Raw genomic sequence first — 20748 nt, 5'->3', positions numbered from 1 at the left:
ATGAGGACGGGTTCCTTCTGAGTCGGGTTCCTCTCGAGGTTTCTTCCTCTTAAAACATCTTAGGGAGTTTTTCCTTGCCACCGTCGCCGCTCAGTGGCTTGCTCAGTTGGGATAAATTCACACCTTTAATATCTGTATACCGTGTTGATATTTCTGTAAAGCTGCTTTGAGACAATGTCTATTGTAAAAAGCGCTATACAAATAAAATTGAATTGAATTGAAAAGTTAGTTTTTGTAGGACACTATAAAACAGTCTGAATAAACTCAGTTTCTCACAGGTTTAAAATTAAACAGCTGTTTTACTGGATGTATTTCATCATTCATATCGTTTATCGTGTTCAATGGACCAACATTTCTAAATGTAACATTTCTATAATATTTATGTGCAACAAGAAGTGACATCTGAGAGAAAAAAGTATTAAACTGACTAAGGTAAGGTTCTTGCCCCTTTTCTCCCTCCGCCCCTTTACTCCCTCTGTACTGAAACTACATGTAGAAGGAGAAGCTTTAACACTGAGCGGAGTAGAAGCAGACAGAGTTTTTATCCTTCACACGGTGAGTTCATTACAGACATTATAATACACTAATAATAATAATAATAATGATAATAATAATAATAATAATTTGGTATATATATATATATATATATATATATATATATATATATATATATATATATATATATATATATATATATACACATTTCTAGACACTCAAAGCACTTTACATTGTACACATCAAAATCCACAGAAATAAAATCAACTCTATTGGAGTTAATTTCAACACTTTTATAGTTATATTAATTTTATAGACTCTTTGTATAGTTGAAATTGAACGTTACTCAAGTGTTAGTTTCTCAACACCAGTGTGTAGTGTTAGAAATTAATTCTCATAGGAGTAATTCATTAAATCTCATAGTGTTAATTGCATACTATTAAATGAGTTGCCTCTAACACTATAAAGTGTTAATATGCTACTACACAATTAAAATAACATGTAAATGATTACAAATCTAAAAGGCAAATAAAGAAAAAAAACAAGTTGATTGCTTTGTAATAGTTTTATTTTTTCAAGGGCGTTAACATTACTGACCCCTCAGGTCAAGTCTTTCTAAATATAACAATTGGGCACTATGTACTGTCTCTGATTATTCTCATTAGAGCACTGCTGGTCAAATAGCCTAAAGTGTGTCAGTTCATTCACAGAGATGACAGAAAACTCATCCATTTGGTTATCTTCTATACAGTATGCATTGAAGTGGTCATCATAGTACATCATTTTTACATTGCAGGAAATAATGAAAGCACTCTCTTCATATATTATTATATCACAGATCTTTTTGAACACAGGGAGATCATAGGTACATCCAGTGCATATGAACACACCAATCTGATACTCTACCATAATGTCTGACCCACTTTTTACTTGTAACACTCAAACAGGCTTCTAAATATAATATCTGACCGAGTTCTTCCCCACCTTGCAAGTTACAGATGGGTTTTGATGTAGGACCAAATTCAAACCTAAAACAATCATTTTCATAGTTAAATGCCAACTGATGTTGCTCTACTAATGATTTAATGAGATTTTTGAAATTTTTGTCACATCTTTTGAAAATATGTTGCTGAGCTTCAAATCGCATGCACCATATATGGATAAGAGGGACAATTTTTCTTTATGCCTCTTGGATAGTGCATCATCAAGTGGTGCTTGGGAATCGACCTCTTGTCAGGAAACAATTCTTTGAATAGAGTATGGTGATCACTGATCAGATGTTTTAAGTAACATATCATCCCATCAGTTATGGTGTAGGAGAACACTATATTGACAATCTGTATCAAAAGCAGGAGAAAGTTCCAGTGATTGTTATTCCTTTCAATGACCACCAAATATCAGTGGCGTTTTGTGCAGAAGACTCCATGACTGTATAGCATTCAAACCCAGGTGTTTGCTCTTATCATCCATTTTATAACCCACTTGGTTTGTTTTTACATTCTGTGTAACCATAATTAACGCTCTGTATCCTATTTGACAATGTGTTGAAACAGACACAGTCCTGTTTAAAAAGGTACTCAAAAGTTCATACTGTACCACACCCTCTAGCAGATCATGCATGATGTCAACAGCATAGTTATCAGTACAATGGAAATACTGTAATGATTTGAGCGCACATGACTTTTTGACACCATATTTTGACCGCAGTTCAGGATTTTCATTTAGTGCCTTTCAATGTTCAGTATGAACCGATTTGGAATGGAAAATTTTAAAAATTAAATTTATTTCTCAAATTGAAAGACTTCATCAGTCTGTGGAACTTTAATATATTTCTGCACTCCTCCTATCTCCACTTTCACCAGCATTTCCTGTAAAAGGAAATAGAATAACTATTTATTAATCAAGCCAGGCCAACACAGTCCAAACAGGAGCCAAAGTTATAATGCCTCTCTAAAACAAGACATTGTCACACAGAAGTGCATTGCGCGATGTGAATTCATGCCAAAACATTCAATAAACACATCAGCAAATTTAGCACATTTTCTATCTGTCAGGTAGATTATTGCTTGCTTATGAAAAGTGAGACGAAAATTGATAATTTGGGGACAATCGCATTCATGTGTCAGTTGGTTTGGCTGTAATTCCTGCACCTCTATAGTTTAACATTGTTCATTTCGGAGGTGGGCGGACGTGCTCTTTGTGCACTAACGCCAACTCTCTCGGGACTGCCGTAACGTTACCGCCACCGACCTGCCCGCTTCCCATTGAAAATGAACTGAATACTAGCGGTGTGGCTTCCTGTGTGAAAGTGCCTTTAGTATGCACGAAAAACCTCTTTGTGAATGAGTCCTTCAAATTTACTTTCCTAACTTCAAATTACCTACCCACACATGTCTCATAATCTGAATTTAAGTTTGATATGCCCAGTTCTCATATCAGGATCTTTCTTCCATGCAGCTAACACGTGTGGGCAGGTTCTTGTCTAACTTTGGCTAATTAGCTAGCTAATTTTAGCTGTTCTCTTATTCAAAATACTGTTAACATAACTGATGTAACGTCAGATAATTGACATGGGCAAACTTTGCAATCTCAACGAGATTTCCATTTAGTTCAATTATAGACCAGTAATCAGAAACCGTATGAAAGTAGAAGAAACAAACTCTAGCTAACGTTAGCTTGCCAGACACTTAATTAAGAGCTAATGATAACGTTAGCTAACGTTAACATTAGGTAACGTAGTTTGTCGGCTCTAGCTTTACTGTTGCTCTTCCTTGCAGTGTCTATAAACATCATACCAAAGTCTAAATATGTATTTTCATCTGTGTATAACAATAGCATGCACTGGGTCATCTAATAAACTGTTACTTACGGACACAGTGCGAAAAGTCTTCTTCCACAAAATATCCTTCCTTCCACCTGCTGTGCATTCCACTAGAGTTAAGGGAGGGGTCCTAACTCCCGCCAAAAAGACGGACGAATCAGTGACCAGTCTGATCTAGGTCAGTCACTCCTAATGGTGCGGTCCACCATAGCGGTGACACTATCAGAGTTGATTTCTAGAAAACAGTTATAACACTCCATTTTGACACCAACTCTTTCATGGTACAGTGTGAAATCTAACAGATTAGACAACATACAGAGTTAGATCAATTCCAAGTAGAGATAGATTGACTCTCTGTTCATCAACACCAAAAATTTAACTCTGCTCAATTTTCTGTATGGGGGGGGGGGGGGTGTCTCCTCAACCACCACCAGTGTGTAGCATCTATCTGGATGAATCAACAGCAGCCGTAGTGCGCCAGAATACTCACCACACCCCAGCTATTAGTGAAGAGGAGAGGAGAGTGATGGAGCTAATTCAGAGATGGAGATTGTTAAGGGGCCATGATAGACGAGTTATAATGTTATATAAATATTACAGCGCGGTTTAAACGACTGAGATGAGTTTATGTGTTAATACAGAACTTTTAATAAACTCGTCGTGAAGAGTTTGTGTAAAATGTCCGCTGTGGAGAAAAAACACCGACAGTAAATAGTTGTGTACATTGCTGTATAGAAATACCGGCTTCTTATTTTAGATGTGTTTACTGTTTTTATTGGTTTTGATACTAAATGTGAAATGGTGATGTATTTACCAGAGAAAATATCCTTAATGTAGCGAGTTTGATGTCTCAGGATAAATAACATAACGGCTTTGGAAATGAGTCACTTCCTGTTTAAATGCCGCATGCGTTTACAGGCTTCACTTCCTGTTTTACTGTTGCTTTAGCTTGGTTTTGTTGTGATAAAGGGCACTTTTATCATAACATTGATTGATTATAGCTTATTAGGGGCCAAGCACCAAAGATGCGCTGGCACCTATTGTATTCGTTAGTGTGTTTTATTCTTCTTCTTCTTCGTCCACTCTATGGCAGCCCATTGAACTGCTTGCAGAAATTTGACACGCAGTTAGAGGACAGTCTCACCATTAACCAGAGCAGTTTTAGAGTTTCTATCTCAAACCATCTAGCACCACCAACAGCTCAAAATTGCACTTAAGTTTATGCTGATGACTTGAACTGTAAAGCATATCTCATTTTAGAGTGAAATGAGAACACAGGAAATTATGCACAGTGTCGCGAGGAGGATAAGCAAAATGACAGCTACTATAGAAACAAAAACGGTCAGTACCCATGAGCCCCAACCTCCGAAAACAGAGTCCAACCAATCAAACCTTACTGTCCTATTTGTGGGGGAGTGATAGTTCAGCGGTTAAGGAGTTGCACTACTGATCTGAAGGTCATGAGTTCAAATCCCAACACCATCAAACTGCCACTGTTGGGCCCTTGCACTTGGAGATCTGAGAGCTGTAAGAAAGGAGTGGTTATCGATTCAGGAGATAGCACACAGACTTTAGAGGCCACTAGTGGTGCAGCTCCTGCTTGTTTCGCTGCTGTGTCTGCTTGGGCGTTACCTCTGGAGATTGGATATGGCTGGTAAGTGTGTGCATCACATTTACAAATTGCAATAGCTTTTGGGGAGCAAAATAGCATCTAACAATTCAAAGACTAGCTTATGATGGGCTATGTGTGTACCAGAGCTGGTCAGGAAGTTCCTGTGTTTCCAAATTGTCCCAAAATAATGCACTACTCCAAATGTATACCTGCTGTCTGTGTAGATTGTCATGATTTGCTCTTTAGCATACTTACAGGCCTCTATAAGTGCGGACAGTTCAACTGCTTGCACTGAGAGGTTTGGAGGGAGGCTTCCTGACACGACAATCTCATGAGCGGTTACTACAGCATAGCCACTCGATTTTTACCTGTCTCTGTATTGTGTGACATTGAGGCTTTCAGGAAAAGGATTAGATCTGGATTTTACAACGGAACATCCTTCAGGTCAATTCTAGGACAGCAGAGTTCACTGCTTAATGCAACACAATCATGTAGCTCCCCATCTCCCTCTGTTGGGAGAAGAGTAGCAGGGTTAAGGACAGTACATCGTTTTATAGTGACATTCGGCATGTCTAGTAGAACTGTATTGTAACGCAGCCAACGTTGAGTTGACAGGAGTGAAGTTTTCTGTTCAAGCAACAACGATACTTCATGTGGGAGTAAAAGAGTCAATTCAGAGTAACCTACCAAATCTCTGGAGGCTACCACAGCCTGCTCAACCGCTGCCACTGCACGCATGCACGCATGCATGGAGAAAACCCTGCAGTGGCTGGATCTATTTTATCTGAGAATGATCTGTCGAACCTGTCACATATGCCATTTCTTTCAGTGGTGCTTCTAGACTGGAATAGTTTAGAATGAAAGTTCTGCAATACGAACACATACCTAGGATAGAGAGAACTTGTTTCTTCCTCAGGGGCTTGGGAATCCTCTGAATGGCAGATACTCTGTCTGCGGAGAGTTTCTTTCCACTGGTGGAGATGTCGTGCCCTAGAAATCTCACTTCTTGTTGTACATACTGTAATTTGGAGAGACTGGCTTTGTGTCCTTTTTTTGGCAAGATGCTGCAACAATTTAATGGTGTCAGTTTCACACTGTGCCCTGGAGAAAGGGGTAGAGGTGCTAAGCTGTCCTTTAGCATTTGGTTGTATATCACTGGTCACTCACAATATCCCTGACACAAGCAAGTGGAATTGTAAGGACATCCAAATATGAATGTAAACTGAAACTGATTGTATTTATCAAGAGTTATTCTGAAAAATGCATTAGCTAGATCTATGACTGAAAAGCATTCGCTATTTCCTGGAACCTGGCTTAATATAGTGTAAGAATTTGGCACGTCTGGAGCTCTCTGTTTGACTGCTGCATTAACCGCTTGCAAATCATCAGGTTGTGGGGGGTTTCTGCTTTCTTTACCAGAAATATTGGAGTGCGCACTGGCGAATCTGGACAGGGAACAATGACCCCTGCCTTCAATAATTAATTGAAATCTAGTCTAATGCTCTCAATAGCTTCTGATTTAAGAGGGTATTGAGATTGTCTAGGTCTAAAGTCACATTTGGGCGTGATCACGACTGGTGGTGCACTTCTAATCAGGCCTACGTCATGTTCCCTTGGGTCTACAGCTCGAGAGGCACCGCCTTCAGCTTGTCCCAAGGTTCAGAAACATTCCCTTGTCATGACATATTACATCCAGGTTAACCTTGCACATTTCCTGAAAGAATTTTTTATAAACTCTCAGCGTCGGGCTGTACCACATGTAGGTTTCTGTTCCCAATGTGTAATTTTCCCACTTTCACATAATCCGACCCACGGTCCCACGTCTTTCCACTTTTATCCACTGTTTGTTCTTTATTTTGGCTAATGAGATGTGAGGAGATGATTCTGGGATGAAAAATACACGCAACTGTGTGTCACTCAATTTGACTGAACATGCACAAAATTTTTCACACCAGTATAGTGTCTTCAGGTACAGCTCTTTGCTTTATGGGATATCCATAAAATGTTCATTTTCAAACTCAATATCACTCCCTTCATGCACTCGTGTTGTGCAATGAAGGGCAGAGGACAACATAAAATCAACACACTTGTCCTTCATCTTATCATGTGCTGATGCCACCAGGTGAGCACAAGCTCTAGGCTTGTTATGTATTGACCATTGATAAACACAGAGCTCTGTTTCTTTAACAAACGGAGTTCCCATTAATGGTTCGTCGGTCACTGTCACGCCCCGGGGTGAGGAAATCAAATTTAAGTGCAAGACACACATTAAATCCCAAATTAACTGGGCACGAGAAAAAGATTAAGAATTTATGGGTCACCCTATTCCCATTTTCACATTCACAGATTAGCGGTTCAGAGAAACTTTCTAATACTGAATGTCCTGTTACACCCATGGAGTGCAGTGATCATGAACTCATTTTCTTTTAATTCGCAGTGTTTTATTACTGAATATGTTGCTCCTGAGTCCATCAAAAATTTGACACTCTGCCCATTAATTACAAGAGATGTACATGGAAACTGTGTAAATGGAGAGGCATTGTATTTTAAAAGGGCTATAACTGGTTTAGGCATTTGGGAATTATTAGTCTGACCAGTATTGGGTGTACATGTATGTGTATATGCCTGCTCTTTATGAGCTAACTCACAGTTTGGGTGTCTGATGTAACCTCTTTTCTTCCCAGGTGCCCACCCTTCCTTTCCTCCGCCCCTCAGTTGGCCTCCTCTTGGTTCTGCTCTGGACAATTTCTTGTAAAATGTCCAACTTTTCTGCAGATAAAACATGTGAAGTTGAATCTATGGGGATTGTCACCTGGCCTTCCTAGTCCACGTCCTTTTTGCGCATGTGCTTTAGACAGATGTTTTGTCCCCCTGAACTTGAGTCCTGATCTTGTGCCCAGTGGTGAGAAGAACTGCGTTGTATTTTCTGAGTAATCAGGCAGAGCTTCCAGCGCAGTGCAGTCTGGATAGAAATGTAGATCGGATGATGGTGCTGAGGGACCCGCTTCTGCTGATGATTGTGTTCGCCATGGAGGGGCGGAGTCCCTTTTCGTCTTTCTGTAACTTAGCACACTGAGAAACAGATGAGGGCCCTGCCTGACATTTTTCTCTTTTATGTGCCTCACTCTACCATTTCCACAAATGCCTTCCAGACTGATAAAACTGTGCTTCATTCTTTGTTTGAGGAATATCTCTCTCCTTTGTCTCCAAATTAAGTTTCAGTTGTTCTAACTATCTGACACTAAAACGACCTTTTTCTGGGAAACCATATTCTTTAACCCATACATCATTTTGGTTCAAACAACCTTCTCTTTAGTTCACTCACATAAACGTAATATTTGGACCAACATATGAGCACCCTGTACGTACCATAGCATGTGTCATAGGATGTGCTTTGCTACATGTTTTACATGTTTACATATAACTTCTAAATGGTTTGTCATAAAATCATGACCATGCTAAAATCATGCTTGCTTATATCCTTATGTTGCCTCTGTAGTGCTTGGCCCCATAATTGCTGCTTGCAGCTATATTTAATAATTCTCAGTTGTTGAGGTTACAAAGTTTTATGAAGTAGTTAGTTGCAAATAAATGTTAATCAATCTTAGTAATTACGGTCCTCTCACCCAGCCATCACAGCTCCAGTGTTAGGTGTGTGTGTGTGTGTGTGTGTGTGTGTGTGTGTGTGTGTGTGTGTGTGTGTGTGTGTGTGTGTACAGTATAACTCAGGGTTCTGTCCATGTCATTCTTTGTTCTTAATCTTTCCCACTGAAGTTGTTGTGATTAGGTACCTGGTTAATTCCTCACCTGTTCTCACCTGTGCAGTGCTGTTGGTGGTGTTTTGTCTGAGACATGGAGTCCTGCAGGGTTCCTCACCATGTCCTGCTTTTATTCATCCTGATGTTCATCACAGGTGAGTGTGATTTCAGTCTCACTGCTCACACTGGACTCAGCTAGTTCCTCTTACAGTCTTCCAAACCTCTATTAAACATGTTTCAGGATTCATTTCATTTACTTTCTCGGGATTTAATTCCAGAGATCAGGGGGTCAAAGTGAGAAAATTCTTACTGGAGTGGTTTTATTCATTTGATCATTGATCACAGGAGAGAGTTTCTGCATCATCAAATATACAGTCACGTGAAAAAATAAGTACACCCCATGTAAACTGTTTTTTGTTTTTTGTTTTTTTTTTTACATATTTGGACAAGCAAAGATTTGATCCTCTTTGAAACAGTGTCTCTTAATAAAGTTGATACACTCTATCACATGACACATGAAATTTACATTTTGTAGCAATTTTCACAATTTTAATGATCAAAAAACAGATCAGTCACATGGAACAATTAAGTACACCCCTAGTTTTATCACACCTTCAAATCCATAAAATTAGAATCAGGTGTTGAAGGTCGGGTTCCAGTGATTAGAACCTGGTTAGGGTGTGCAGGTGGAACAAGACTTATTTATTCCCCTCTCATATCTAGTGTCTGGTGTTCCCTTTCTTATTGAGGTGTGTGGTGTCATCATGCCAAGATCTAAAGAGTTCTGTAAGGCCTTCAGACAAAACGTTGTAGATACCTATGAGTCTTTAAGAGATTAAAAAAGATCTCCAAATGATTTGAAATACATAATGATGTATTTCTACTGTAAGGAAAATAATCTACAAGTTACGCAGATTTCAAACGACTGCCAGTTTGTCCAGGACCAGCCGTCCCAGCATGATTCTGAAGAACATCCTTCATGTTCTTATGCAACTGAACTATTTGCAAAGCTGTAGAATTACTTCCTGAACAGAGATGTCTGGTAAAAATCGAGCTGCTAAATTATGCTCCAGCTGTTGTCCTAAATCTTGAGATACTTTCTCACTTGATTCTGCTTCTATATCACCCTGGCCTAATTCATCGGGAAACATCTCTAGCTTAATTAACACTGTCATCATCATTTTCATTCTCATTACGCCCTATTCTTACTATTAGCTCGGGTTTAAACATTCTCTCATTGTGACCTCAGCGCTGATTACTTTTCTGTGCCCTGAAAGTGGAATACACACTGCTTTGAAAACCACAGCCTTGAAATGGACACTGAACATTTTGGTGGTCTTTTAGTTATGTACGCCGAAGATGGGCAAAATATTCAGTATGCTGACAGGGTTCAGGAAAATCACAAAGCTGACAGAGAAACTTAACTTGAAACTTTCTCACAGATTCTTGTTGCGGTGTTTATTACGGCGTTCCCGTATAAAAATGAGTTAAGTGTATTTTAAAGCTATCGAAAGACATAAAAGTACATAAACACTCCGGATGTAGGGATGAAAATGGCTGGCTTCTTGCATAGCTCCCAAGTGTGCCCTCGTCTAGCACGGCTGCATCCTAAACCGTGTACTTACCTATTATAGGCCTATAGTAGGCGAAATACATGCATCTCGGCTACTATACAGCAGTTAAGTACGCAGTTTGGGACGCAGCCCACGGCTTCAAGCAGTCGTCTATTTGCACGTACAGCATGACTAATAATTAACTGAAGCGTTCGTAAAAATTTTAAATAAAATCACTCAGAACTGTATACGGTCCCATAATGAAGACCAACTGTATGTTGATACGTGAAATTCTGGAGGGACGTCGGACGGTGTGGCGCAGGGACATAATGACGTGTGCTGTTAATCGAAATATGTTCTATAGCATGTAAAACATGAACATGACAGGAGTATTCTAAAAGCGACTCATGTAAACACCTTAATCACAATATTGTCTCATTCAGAATAAGGTCAGTAATTAGATTACTGCTGTCCATGTAAACACAGTCACTGTAAGCTAGTTTGTGTAATACTTCACTCACAAATCTAATGTGGAAACTTCTACAAGGTGCTTGATAAGGTTGCACTGCATTTACAATATGACCTTAATGAACAGTCCTGATTTGGTGCCGATTTACACTTGACCCACCCAGATGCAGCAGGTTGCTCTTGGCATGGTCGGAGCAGCACCACTTACAAATGATTAATAGGAACACCATCAACCATGATATGGATCTGAATGTCACTTAAAAATATCCAGCAAAAATCTCAAGAATGCCATTAATTATTCAAAAAGCCGAATTCCTTCATATAATGCACGTTCAAACATTTGTTAACCGTACCTTAGAGACAAATGAAGACTTTCTCTGAGATACAAGCACTGATTAAGCGGCATACATGACAGAGATGGTGCTTTTGCCCATATAATATATCGGATACGGATACGTATTAGATATAGAAAGCCAAATAAAAGTACGAAACAGTACGATATGTGAAAGATCATAGGAAAAGGTTTGGAATTGGCATGTAAATGCAGCTTTAAACTATATTTATTTTTATCAGCTAACCGCTATCCCTTGCGCCCAATGGCTTGATCTGTAGCTCACTTAATTTTGTCAAAGTAATTAATAATGGCTTGTTTCAGAGTAAAACATGCTAAAGTCCTTCGAATCACCAGAAAATGTTGACAGAAATGCGAGCCGCTGTACATCCGTGCTTGGCGTCAGTTCAAACGTCCAATCAAAATCTTCCTCATGTGTACTTAATTAATTTGGGTTAGAACAAATTCGGGGCAAACAGTGTGTAATGAGACAGAGTTTGTTTTCTAAAATGTTGCGTTGTGCTGTTGATGTCAGCATCAGAAACACGTTTGTTTTCACTGCGTTACTATCAAATAACTAATAATTTAACAATCTTAGCTTGATCATGATCTAAAATACCTGATTTACAATAGCTAATTTGCTTTATAAAGCTACACAGCTCACCTAAACTCTACATGAAGAAGCTGAGGTTTGATACCTGGGTCACGTTGCTATTGAGGAGTTAACACTAATGGATTTATTTAACCAGCTTCCAGTTAACTCGCTAACTTTGTTCAGCTAACAGATGAGTTCATGGAATGTGTTTGAGCAGCAGCTCGGCTTTCAGTGTCATGACGACATCCTCGATGTTGTAATCATAAAACATGTAGTCTTGAAGTTGATCTGATTCAGGATTTTAATTTAATCATATGTGCATGTATAGATTGATATTTTATTCTGTTTATCTGCTTCTCTCTTTCAGTATCTGAATCAGCTCTCACTGCTGTACGGGTGAAGTTTAATCAGGCTGCTGATCTGCCCTGTGAATATAAATGTTCTGGTTTGGCCAAATGGACACTGATCAGTAATGGAGATGATGTAGTGGCTGAGTGTGATCAGACATCCTGCAGGCCATTAATGGAGGGATTTAAAATGTTCCATGATCGGTACCTGAAGGGAAATCTCACCCTCACCATCACTGCAGCTGATTTCAGTAAGAGGAACACGTACACGTGTTGGTGTGGTGACAGAGACGTTGCTAATGTGCGTCTCAGTATCGAGCGTAAGTGTCTTTACCTGCTCTGTAACTTATAAACTCTTACTGATTTAGGTTTAATGTGTTATATCACATTTACATCCAGTTAAGATCTTCAGTGTTTTTTCTCCTCAGCGTTGATATCATCAGTTAAGATAAAACCTGGTGAAGATCTGAAGCTGGATTTGTACGTGTCAGAGGGAGTGAAGGTGATCTATCAGGGTGAAGATTCAGCAGATCCACAGGGTGAAGAGATCTGCAGAGTGGATAAAAGTTCACTACACTGTACAGATGAATACAGACCGAGAACATCACTCTCTAACACAGTTCTTACACTGAGAGAAGTAAAGTCCACTGATCGTGGACTTTACAACGTCCGAGACACGGGGAATAATGAAAATCTTGACACTTACGCAGTATCAGTGAGAGGTACGTGTTCTCTGTGTGTGTGTGTGTGTGTGTGTGTGTGTGTGTGTGTGTGTGTGTGTGTGTGTGTGTGTGTGTGTGTGTGTGTGAGTGTGTGTGTGTGAGTGTGTGTGTGTGTGTGTGGGAGCAGGGGGCGGCACCACTACTCTAAAAGTTGTGGGACAAGAGTTTTGTCCTAGAGAAGATGTGCATGTGTTATTTGTGTATAAAAACATGCAGACTAACTGTGTATTCTGCTTTCAGTGCTATATGGATCCAGGGTCTGATTATAATACAATAACAGGCACAACACACCTTTTTATGAACGTCAGAGTAGTTTGTTTCGACTCCACACCCTTCATTTAGCATTTTACGCCTCAGGCAGCTGATATCAACAGAAAATTACTTCAAGTTAGATAGCACTAATTCTAAAACCTCTTTTAAAAATCGAAGACATGTTCACGTTCCGCAGTAGGCTGTGTGTCGCTGTAGTAACTGTTTCCTTAATCATTCCTCCAGCAAGCCTTATTTACTTTATTTGAATAATGTCATTTGAGGAATGTTCCTGTAATCGATACAGAATATGTGCATATGTCATTTCAGATATTGAAATATTAGAGATACTGATTCAACACACGATTATTAAGTGCCAGTGAAGTGCGGTTAACCCTTTATTGCTCATAGGAGATCCATTTTAGGAGAAATGTCCCGCCCCCCAGCTGAACTGGAAGCTTTGATTGGTTTCTTTCAGACCTGTCTGTTTTTACCTGAAGTGCTGGTCACCACTCCAGTAGTTTCAAAAGTGCCGGGACACTCACGTGTGTGTGTGTGTGTGTGTGTGTGTGTGTAGAGACACATTCGAACAGACAGCAGGAGAGTGCTAAACCAGTGTGGGCGATGGTCCTGATAGTGCTGGTGGTGTTTATCTGCTTCTCTCTTTCAGAATTTGTATCAGCTTCCACTGATGTACAGGGGAAGTTTAATCAGGCTGCTGATCTGCGCTGTGAATATAAATGTTCTGGTTTGGCCAAATGGACTCCGTTCAGTAACCGAGATGATGTATTGGCTGAGTGTGATCAGACATCCTGCAGGTCATTAAAGGAGGGATTTAAAATGTCCCATGATCGGTACCTGAAGGGAGATCTCACCCTCACCATCACTGCAGCTGATGACAGTAAGAGGGGTTTATACACGTGTTGGTGTGGTGATGAAGACGTTGCTAATATGCATCTCAGTATCAAGAGTAAGTGTCTTTACCTGCTCTATAACTTATAAACTCTTACTGATTTAGGTTTAATGTGTTATATCACATTTACATCCAGTTAAGATCTTCAGTGTTTTTTCTCCTCAGTGTGGACATCAACAGTTCATATAAAACTTGGTGAAGATCTGAAGATGGATTTGTACGTGTCAGAGGGAGTGAAGGTGATCTACAAGGGTAAAGAGATCTGCAGTGTGGATAAAAGTTCACTACACTGTACAGATGAATACAGACCGAGAACATCACTCTCTAACACAGTTCTTACACTGAGAGGAGTAAACTTCACTGATCGTGGACTTTACATCGTCCGAGACACGGAGAATAATGAAGCTCTTCATACTTACGAAGTATCAGTAAGAGGTACGTGTTCTCTCTCTCTCTGTGTGTGTGTGTGTGTGTGTGTGGGAGCAGGGGGCGGCACCACTACTCTAAAAGTTGTGGGACAAGAGTTTTGTCCTAGAGAAGATGTGCATGTGTTATTTGTGTATAAAAACATGCAGACTAACTGTGTATTCTGCTTTCAGTGCTATATGGATCCAGGGTCTGATTATAATACAATAACAGGCACAACACACCTTTTTATGAACGTCAGAGTAGTTTGTTTCGACTCCACGCCCTTCATTTAGCATTTTACGCCTCAGGCAGCTGATATCAACAGAAAATGACTTCAAGTTAGATAGCACTAATTCTAAAACCTCTTTTAAAAATCGAAGACATGTTCACGTTCCGCAGTAGGCTGTGTGTCGCTGTAGTAACTGTTTCCTTAATCATTCCTCCAGCAAGCCTTATTTACTTTATTTGAATAATGTCATTTGAGGAATGTTCCTGTAATCGATACAGAATATGTGCATATGTCATTTCAGATATTGAAATATTAGAGATACTGATTCAACACACGATTATTAAGTGTCAGTGAAGTGCGGTTAACCCTTTATTGCTCATAGGAGATCCATTTTAGGAGAAATGTCCCGCCCCCCAGCTGAACTGGAAGCTTTGATTGGTTTCTTTCAGACCTGTCTGTTTTTACCTGAAGTGCTGGTCACCACCCCAGTAGTTTCAAAAGTGCCGGGACACTCACGTGTGTGTGTGTGTGTGTGTGTGTGTGTGTGTGTGTGTGTGTGTGCGTGTGTAGAGACACATTCGAACAGACAGCAGGAGAGTGCTAAACCAGTGTGGGCGATGGTCCTGATAGTGCTGGTGGTGTTTATCTGCTTCTCTCTTTCAGTATCTGAATCAGCTCTCACTGCTGTACACGGGAAGTTTAATCAGGCTGCTGATCTGTCCTGTGAATATAAATGTTCTGGTTTGGCCAAATGGACACTGATCAGTAATGGAGATGATGTAGTGGCTGAGTGTGATCAGACATCCTGCAGGTCATTAAAGGAGGGATTTAAAATGTTCCATGATTGGTACCTGAAGGGAAATCTCACCCTCACCATCACTGCAGCTGATTTCAGTAAGAGGAACACGTACAGGTGTTGGTGTGGTGATGAAGACGTTGCTAATGTGCGTCTCAGTATCGAGCGTAAGTGTCTTTACCTGCTCTATAACTTATAAACTCTTACTGATTTAGGTTTAATGTGTTATATCACATTTACATCCAGTTAAGATCTTCAGTGTTTTTCTCCTCAGTGTTGACATCAACAGTTCATATAAAACCTGGTGAAGATCTGAAGCTGGATTTGCACGTGTCAGAGGGAGTGAAGGTGATCTACAAGGGTGAAGATTCAGCAGATCCACATGGTGAAGAGATCTGCAGTGTGGATAAAAGCTCACTACACTGTACAGATGAATACAGACCGAGAACATCACTCTCTAACACAGTTCTTACACTGAGAGGAGTAAAGTCCACTGATCGTGGACTTTACATCGTCCGAGACACGGGGAATAATGAAGATCTTCATACTTACGAAGTATCAGTAAGAGGTACGTGTTCTCTCTCTCTGTGTGTGTGTGTGTGTGTGTGTGTGGGAGCAGGGGGCGGCACCACTACTCTAAAAGTTGTGGGACAAGAGTTTTGTCCTAGAGAAGATGTGCATGTGTTATTTGTGTATAAAAACATGCAGACTAACTGTGTATTCTGCTTTCAGTGCTATATGGATCCAGGGTCTGATTATAAAACAATAACAGGCACAACACACCTTTTTATGAACGTCAGAGTAGTTTGTTTCGACTCCACACCCTTCATTTTGCATTTTACGCCTCAGGCAGCTGATATCAACAGAAAATGACTTCAAGTTAGATAGCACTAATTCTAAAACCTCTTTTAAAAATCGAAGACATGTTCACGTTCCGCAGTAGGCTGTGTGTCGCTGTAGTAACTGTTTCCTTAATCATTCCTCCAGCAAGCCTTATTTACTTTATTTGAATAATGTCATTTGAGGAATGTTCCTGTAATCGATACAGAATATGTGCACATGTCATTTCAGATATTGAAATATTAGAGATACTGATTCAACACACGATTATTAAGTGTCCGTGAAGTGCGGTTAACCCTTTATTGCTCATAGGAGATCCATTTTAGGAGAAATGTCCCGCCCCCCAGCTGAACTGGAAGCTTTGATTGGTTTCCTTCAGACCTGTCTGTTTTTACCTGAAGTGCTGGTCACCGCTCCAGTAGTTTCAAAAGTGCCGGGACAAATGCCCCACCCCCCCACCCCCCGCTCCAGCAGCACCTGGTTGGGAGGATCTGGGGAAGGGGGCGGGGCTTCCTGACAGTGTCTGGTGACATCAGAGAGTTCAAAACACTCCTTCAAATGATTCCAGATTCACAAGTAAAATATCATTTGAAATGTTTAAAAACCTATTTGATCATGGTTAAACAAAAAAGTAGTATACACAATGACAGTGACATCAAATGACAGGAAGTGATTAAAGAGCTCAAGACGTCAAAATGATGACAATACTGTTACCTACAGTATATTCTTATCATGATTTACTGATAACACCTGTAACACACATGGAGAACACTCACGTGTGTGTGTGTGTGTGTGTGTGTGTGTGTGTGTGTGTGTGTGTGTGTGTGTGTGTGTGTGTAGAGATACAGTCGAACAGACAGCAGGAGAGCGCTAAACCAGTGTTGTTGTGCTTGTTGTGAAAACAAACTCCGCCCCACCGAAGGAAACCTGTAAGTACCAGAGACCTGCATGACTGTGACATCAGAGATCACATGACTGTGTGCAGTAAGCGGAATAAATTCCTCCAGTCTCACACTGAGAGGAAATCCTCTACAGTTTCTTTATAAATAAACACTTTAAACTGAATTTTATTCACCAGGCTTGGAGGAGATGTGATGAAGTTACTGAGAGTAGGCATGTGGAGCTGGTGAATAGTATGTAATCATTATTAATAATGTGTAATGATTGATATTTTGTGTGTGTGTGTGTGTGTGTCTGTGTGTGTGTGTGTGTGCGTGTGTGTGTGTGTGTGTGTGTGTGTGTGTGTCTGTGTGTGTGTGTGTGTGTGTGTGTGTGTGTGTGTGTGTGTGTGTGTGTGTGTGTGTGTGTGTGTGTGTGTTAACTTGTACAGTGGAACAGCAAGATGAGCTCAGAACCGACACGGAATAACAGTGATAAGAAACCTCTGGATGAAGATGGTCTACACCTGGTTGAATCTGAGACAGCGCTGGACTCACACAAAGAGACTCAGAAATCTCCAGGCCTCATTTATAGAGTTTCCCTCCCAGAAACTGGGATTTATAAAGAAATACTTGGTGTGAAATTGGGCGTATATTTACAGAAGCTTTGCCCCATGTGTAGAGCCATCAGTAACAATTTAGAAACAGCAGGAATTAGCGACATGTGGATGTGTAGAGAATTACAGCTAAACGTACAAATCACTGCTTTATACTTTACACTTGTTACAAGCCACTAATCTACCTAGCCCCCCTAGTGTCAGGTAAGAAAAAAAATACAGCCATATAAACCGTAAAACCGTTTTATACTGTAAACCGTACCCTCAGATTTGTAATCCATACCCTCAGATTTGTAATCCGTGCCCTCAGACTATATATATATATATATATATATATATATATATATATATATATAATAGTGGTTAGCACGCTCGCCTCACACCTCCAGGGTCTATGTTTGATTCCCGCAGAAGCCATGCGTGCGGAGTTTGCATGTTCTCCCTGTCCTCTGGGTACTCCGGTTTCCTCCCCAGTCCAAAGACATGCATGGTAGGCTGATTGGGGTGTCTGTAGTGTATGAATGGGTGTGTGTATGTGAGCCCTGTGATGGAATGGGACCCTGTCCAGGGTGTACCCTGCCTTGTGCCCGATGCTCCCTGGGATAGGGACGTAGGCTCCAGGTTCCCCTGTGACCCTGAAGAGGGAGTAAGTGCTAGAAGATGGATGGATGTTGCCCAGGTCATGCACTTTTTAGACGGTCCCTTACTGACTCCATTACTATTGTCTGAGGGCACGGATTACAAATCTGATGGTATGGATTACACAGGACTGTATTTTTTTTTTTCTTACCTGAGACTAGGGGGGCTACGTCCTTATATTTGGGATGGGAAGCCTTTCTTTGTGTGTGTGTGTGTGTATTGTGCCATATTTTGTGTGCAGGTCTGAACTCCCTCCCAGAGTTTCCAGCCTGTCTCCATGCCTCCCATGATGACATCACTGAATGGTGACTATATTTAAAGAGGAAGGGGAGAAGAGAGCGAGGGGGATGTTGGAGGTTATTATGTGTGATGTTCGTGTTGCTTGTCCTTGTGGTTATAGTATTCTGTGTTCTGACTGCTGTTCTGGTTCTGACTTTTGCCTGGTTCTGACTATGAGTTTGGTCCTCCCTGTACCTGTTTATATGTTTCACTCGGGTTACTGACAGTAGAGGTGCGGCTGCCATTTCTTTTGGGAGACGGATCCTTCTTGTCTCTGTTTTTGGTTTAGGGAGTTAGGAAAGTACATTTGAATTGTTATGTTTCTTTTAGTTAAACTAAATCTCTAAAGAATTATTTTGTTTATTTTGGCCTTGGCCCACACTGAAGATACGCCTGCTGTTGTGTTCTACGTACAGTTGTGTGTATATACACTTGCCTGTTTCACAATATACCACAACTTCACTGCAATCTGTTGGTGTCTGTCATTCCTGGCTTCCATTATTTAGAGATCATTTCCTTTGAACCGTGAGCTGGTTCTGTGCGGCCTGACCTGGACTGTGTTATAACACACTTCATATCCAATAACGCAGCTCCATAATAACTGCTTCCGGGCTACTGGGACATGAGAAGCATTAAAGCATAACAGCATTCTCAGGACTTTATTTATGGATGTGTGTAGAGCGGGTAATTATCTGTTTCTGTCCATTTCATTTCATTTCTCCAGTGAACTATTTGCAGTCTGCAGTGTGTTTAATCCCCTCTCTGAATGATATAGTAACTGGTTATATATTGGTATGAATTGTGGGTAATTACAGGCTGAAAACAGATGAGAAGTGATTCCACACATTCACAGATTTATTAATAGGTTACAGAATGACAGCTACAGTCATTATTCCCCAAATAATAGAATAATGTAAATGTGTAAATAGCTCGTTTGCGGTGTCTGGACTAAAGAAGGCTTCAGAAAGTCACATCAGAAAATCCTCCTTCTTAATGGAACACATTTTGATCTGCAAACGATCTTCCTGTAGTTGTGGAAATGGTCATTAAATGGTAACAGCGCCACCTGCAGTACTGGAGCAGTCATACAACACGACCAGTACGAAACTGCAGAGAGTGTGAGCTCATAAAGGTGATTTTATCTTCACACAGCGCTCACACCCCTCATCTCCATGTTCCATACGCTGAGGCTTTAACACAGCTGGAGTAAACATGTTCATCTTACAGTGTTGATATTCCAGCTCTCTACTCACTTTCTGGAAACAGCTGAGTTCATGTTATACACTCTACTGATTTAATGTTCAATATTAACATTTAAAACAATTCTGATCTGATCAGTGATCACATTCAGCAGTAAAACCTCAGGTCCAGAGGCAGGGCCGGGCTACAGGAAGAGTGTTGAAGTGGAATTGTACATCTACACTGGAACAGTGTCACTCTGAAACAGCACAGCTGTAAAAACCAGCAGCTGGTCGCAGCAGTAGACGGTAAACTCCATCATAGTCTGGTGTGAACAGTAATGACCGCTACGTTTGAGTTCACCAAATACTAAAATATTAACAGTCCCACCAAGTAGCATACCTAAAACCCTCCCCCTTCCCCTAGTAATGCAGCGTCTGCCCTAAACAAAACTGCTCACTGATTCTGTAAAAAGCGCAGGTTTACTGACTATAAATACATTTTTATTTTTATTTTGTACAGAGTGTAATGATTTGTTTATGTGGGAGATATTTTTGTGCTCTCTGATCACCAGTCATGGCCATCTCGGTCAGATCAGAGTTTACTGACATTAAAAATATTAAAACATTAAAAAAATATCTAAAACATTTGCTTTTACCAACAGAAAAGAGTTCACCTTATCGTCCGGGATATCTCGAGTTTAAATCCCGACACTGCTACAGATCTTCATGGCCAGGAGCACAAGAGAGCACAATTGGCAGTGTTCTCTGGGTGGGAGGGGCATACTCTCTCTCTCCTGTCAATCACACTGACATTAGCCTATTATAGCGCTTTCCTACAAGTTTGATCCTGTGATTTTGTGCTTATTTATCCTAAATCTTATTTGGCATAAATAATGTACATCTATCTCTCCATCCATCAATCCATCTATCTAACCTTATGTTTGTCAGTGCTTGAAAATATCCAAATTAGTGTTTTTCACTTGAGAAGGCAGATCAGAAATCTGCATCTATACCATC

The 20748-nt window shown here is 40.4% G+C and overlaps 1 protein-coding gene across 3 annotated transcripts; it reads left to right on the top strand.

The window, feature by feature from the left end:
- The first annotated feature begins 480 nt into the window (after positions 1–480).
- Positions 481–19018, top strand: LOC108267084 (uncharacterized). Of its 3 annotated transcripts, none has more exons than XM_053681204.1 (10): positions 481–555; positions 8754–8841; positions 12001–12300; positions 12409–12702; positions 13622–13921; positions 14030–14299; positions 15165–15464; positions 15572–15865; positions 16978–17066; positions 18513–19018. In XM_053681204.1, the coding sequence occupies exons 2-9, from the start codon at positions 8781–8783 to the stop codon at positions 17034–17036; spliced, it is 1878 nt and encodes a 625-aa protein (XP_053537179.1). In that variant the 5' UTR covers positions 481–555; positions 8754–8780; the 3' UTR covers positions 17037–17066; positions 18513–19018. The 3 variants fall into 3 exon arrangements, with proteins under 3 accessions (XP_053537179.1, XP_053537177.1, XP_053537178.1); XM_053681202.1 differs by having other exon boundaries at positions 17468–19018; XM_053681203.1 differs by having other exon boundaries at positions 515–555; positions 8703–8841; positions 17468–19018.
- The last annotated feature ends 1730 nt before the right edge of the window (positions 19019–20748 follow it).

The sequence above is a fragment of the Ictalurus punctatus genome, chromosome 7 (assembly GCF_001660625.3).
Source record: "Ictalurus punctatus breed USDA103 chromosome 7, Coco_2.0, whole genome shotgun sequence".
NCBI lineage: Eukaryota > Metazoa > Chordata > Actinopteri > Siluriformes > Ictaluridae > Ictalurus > Ictalurus punctatus.
This window is presented reverse-complemented; position numbering and strand designations above follow the sequence as displayed.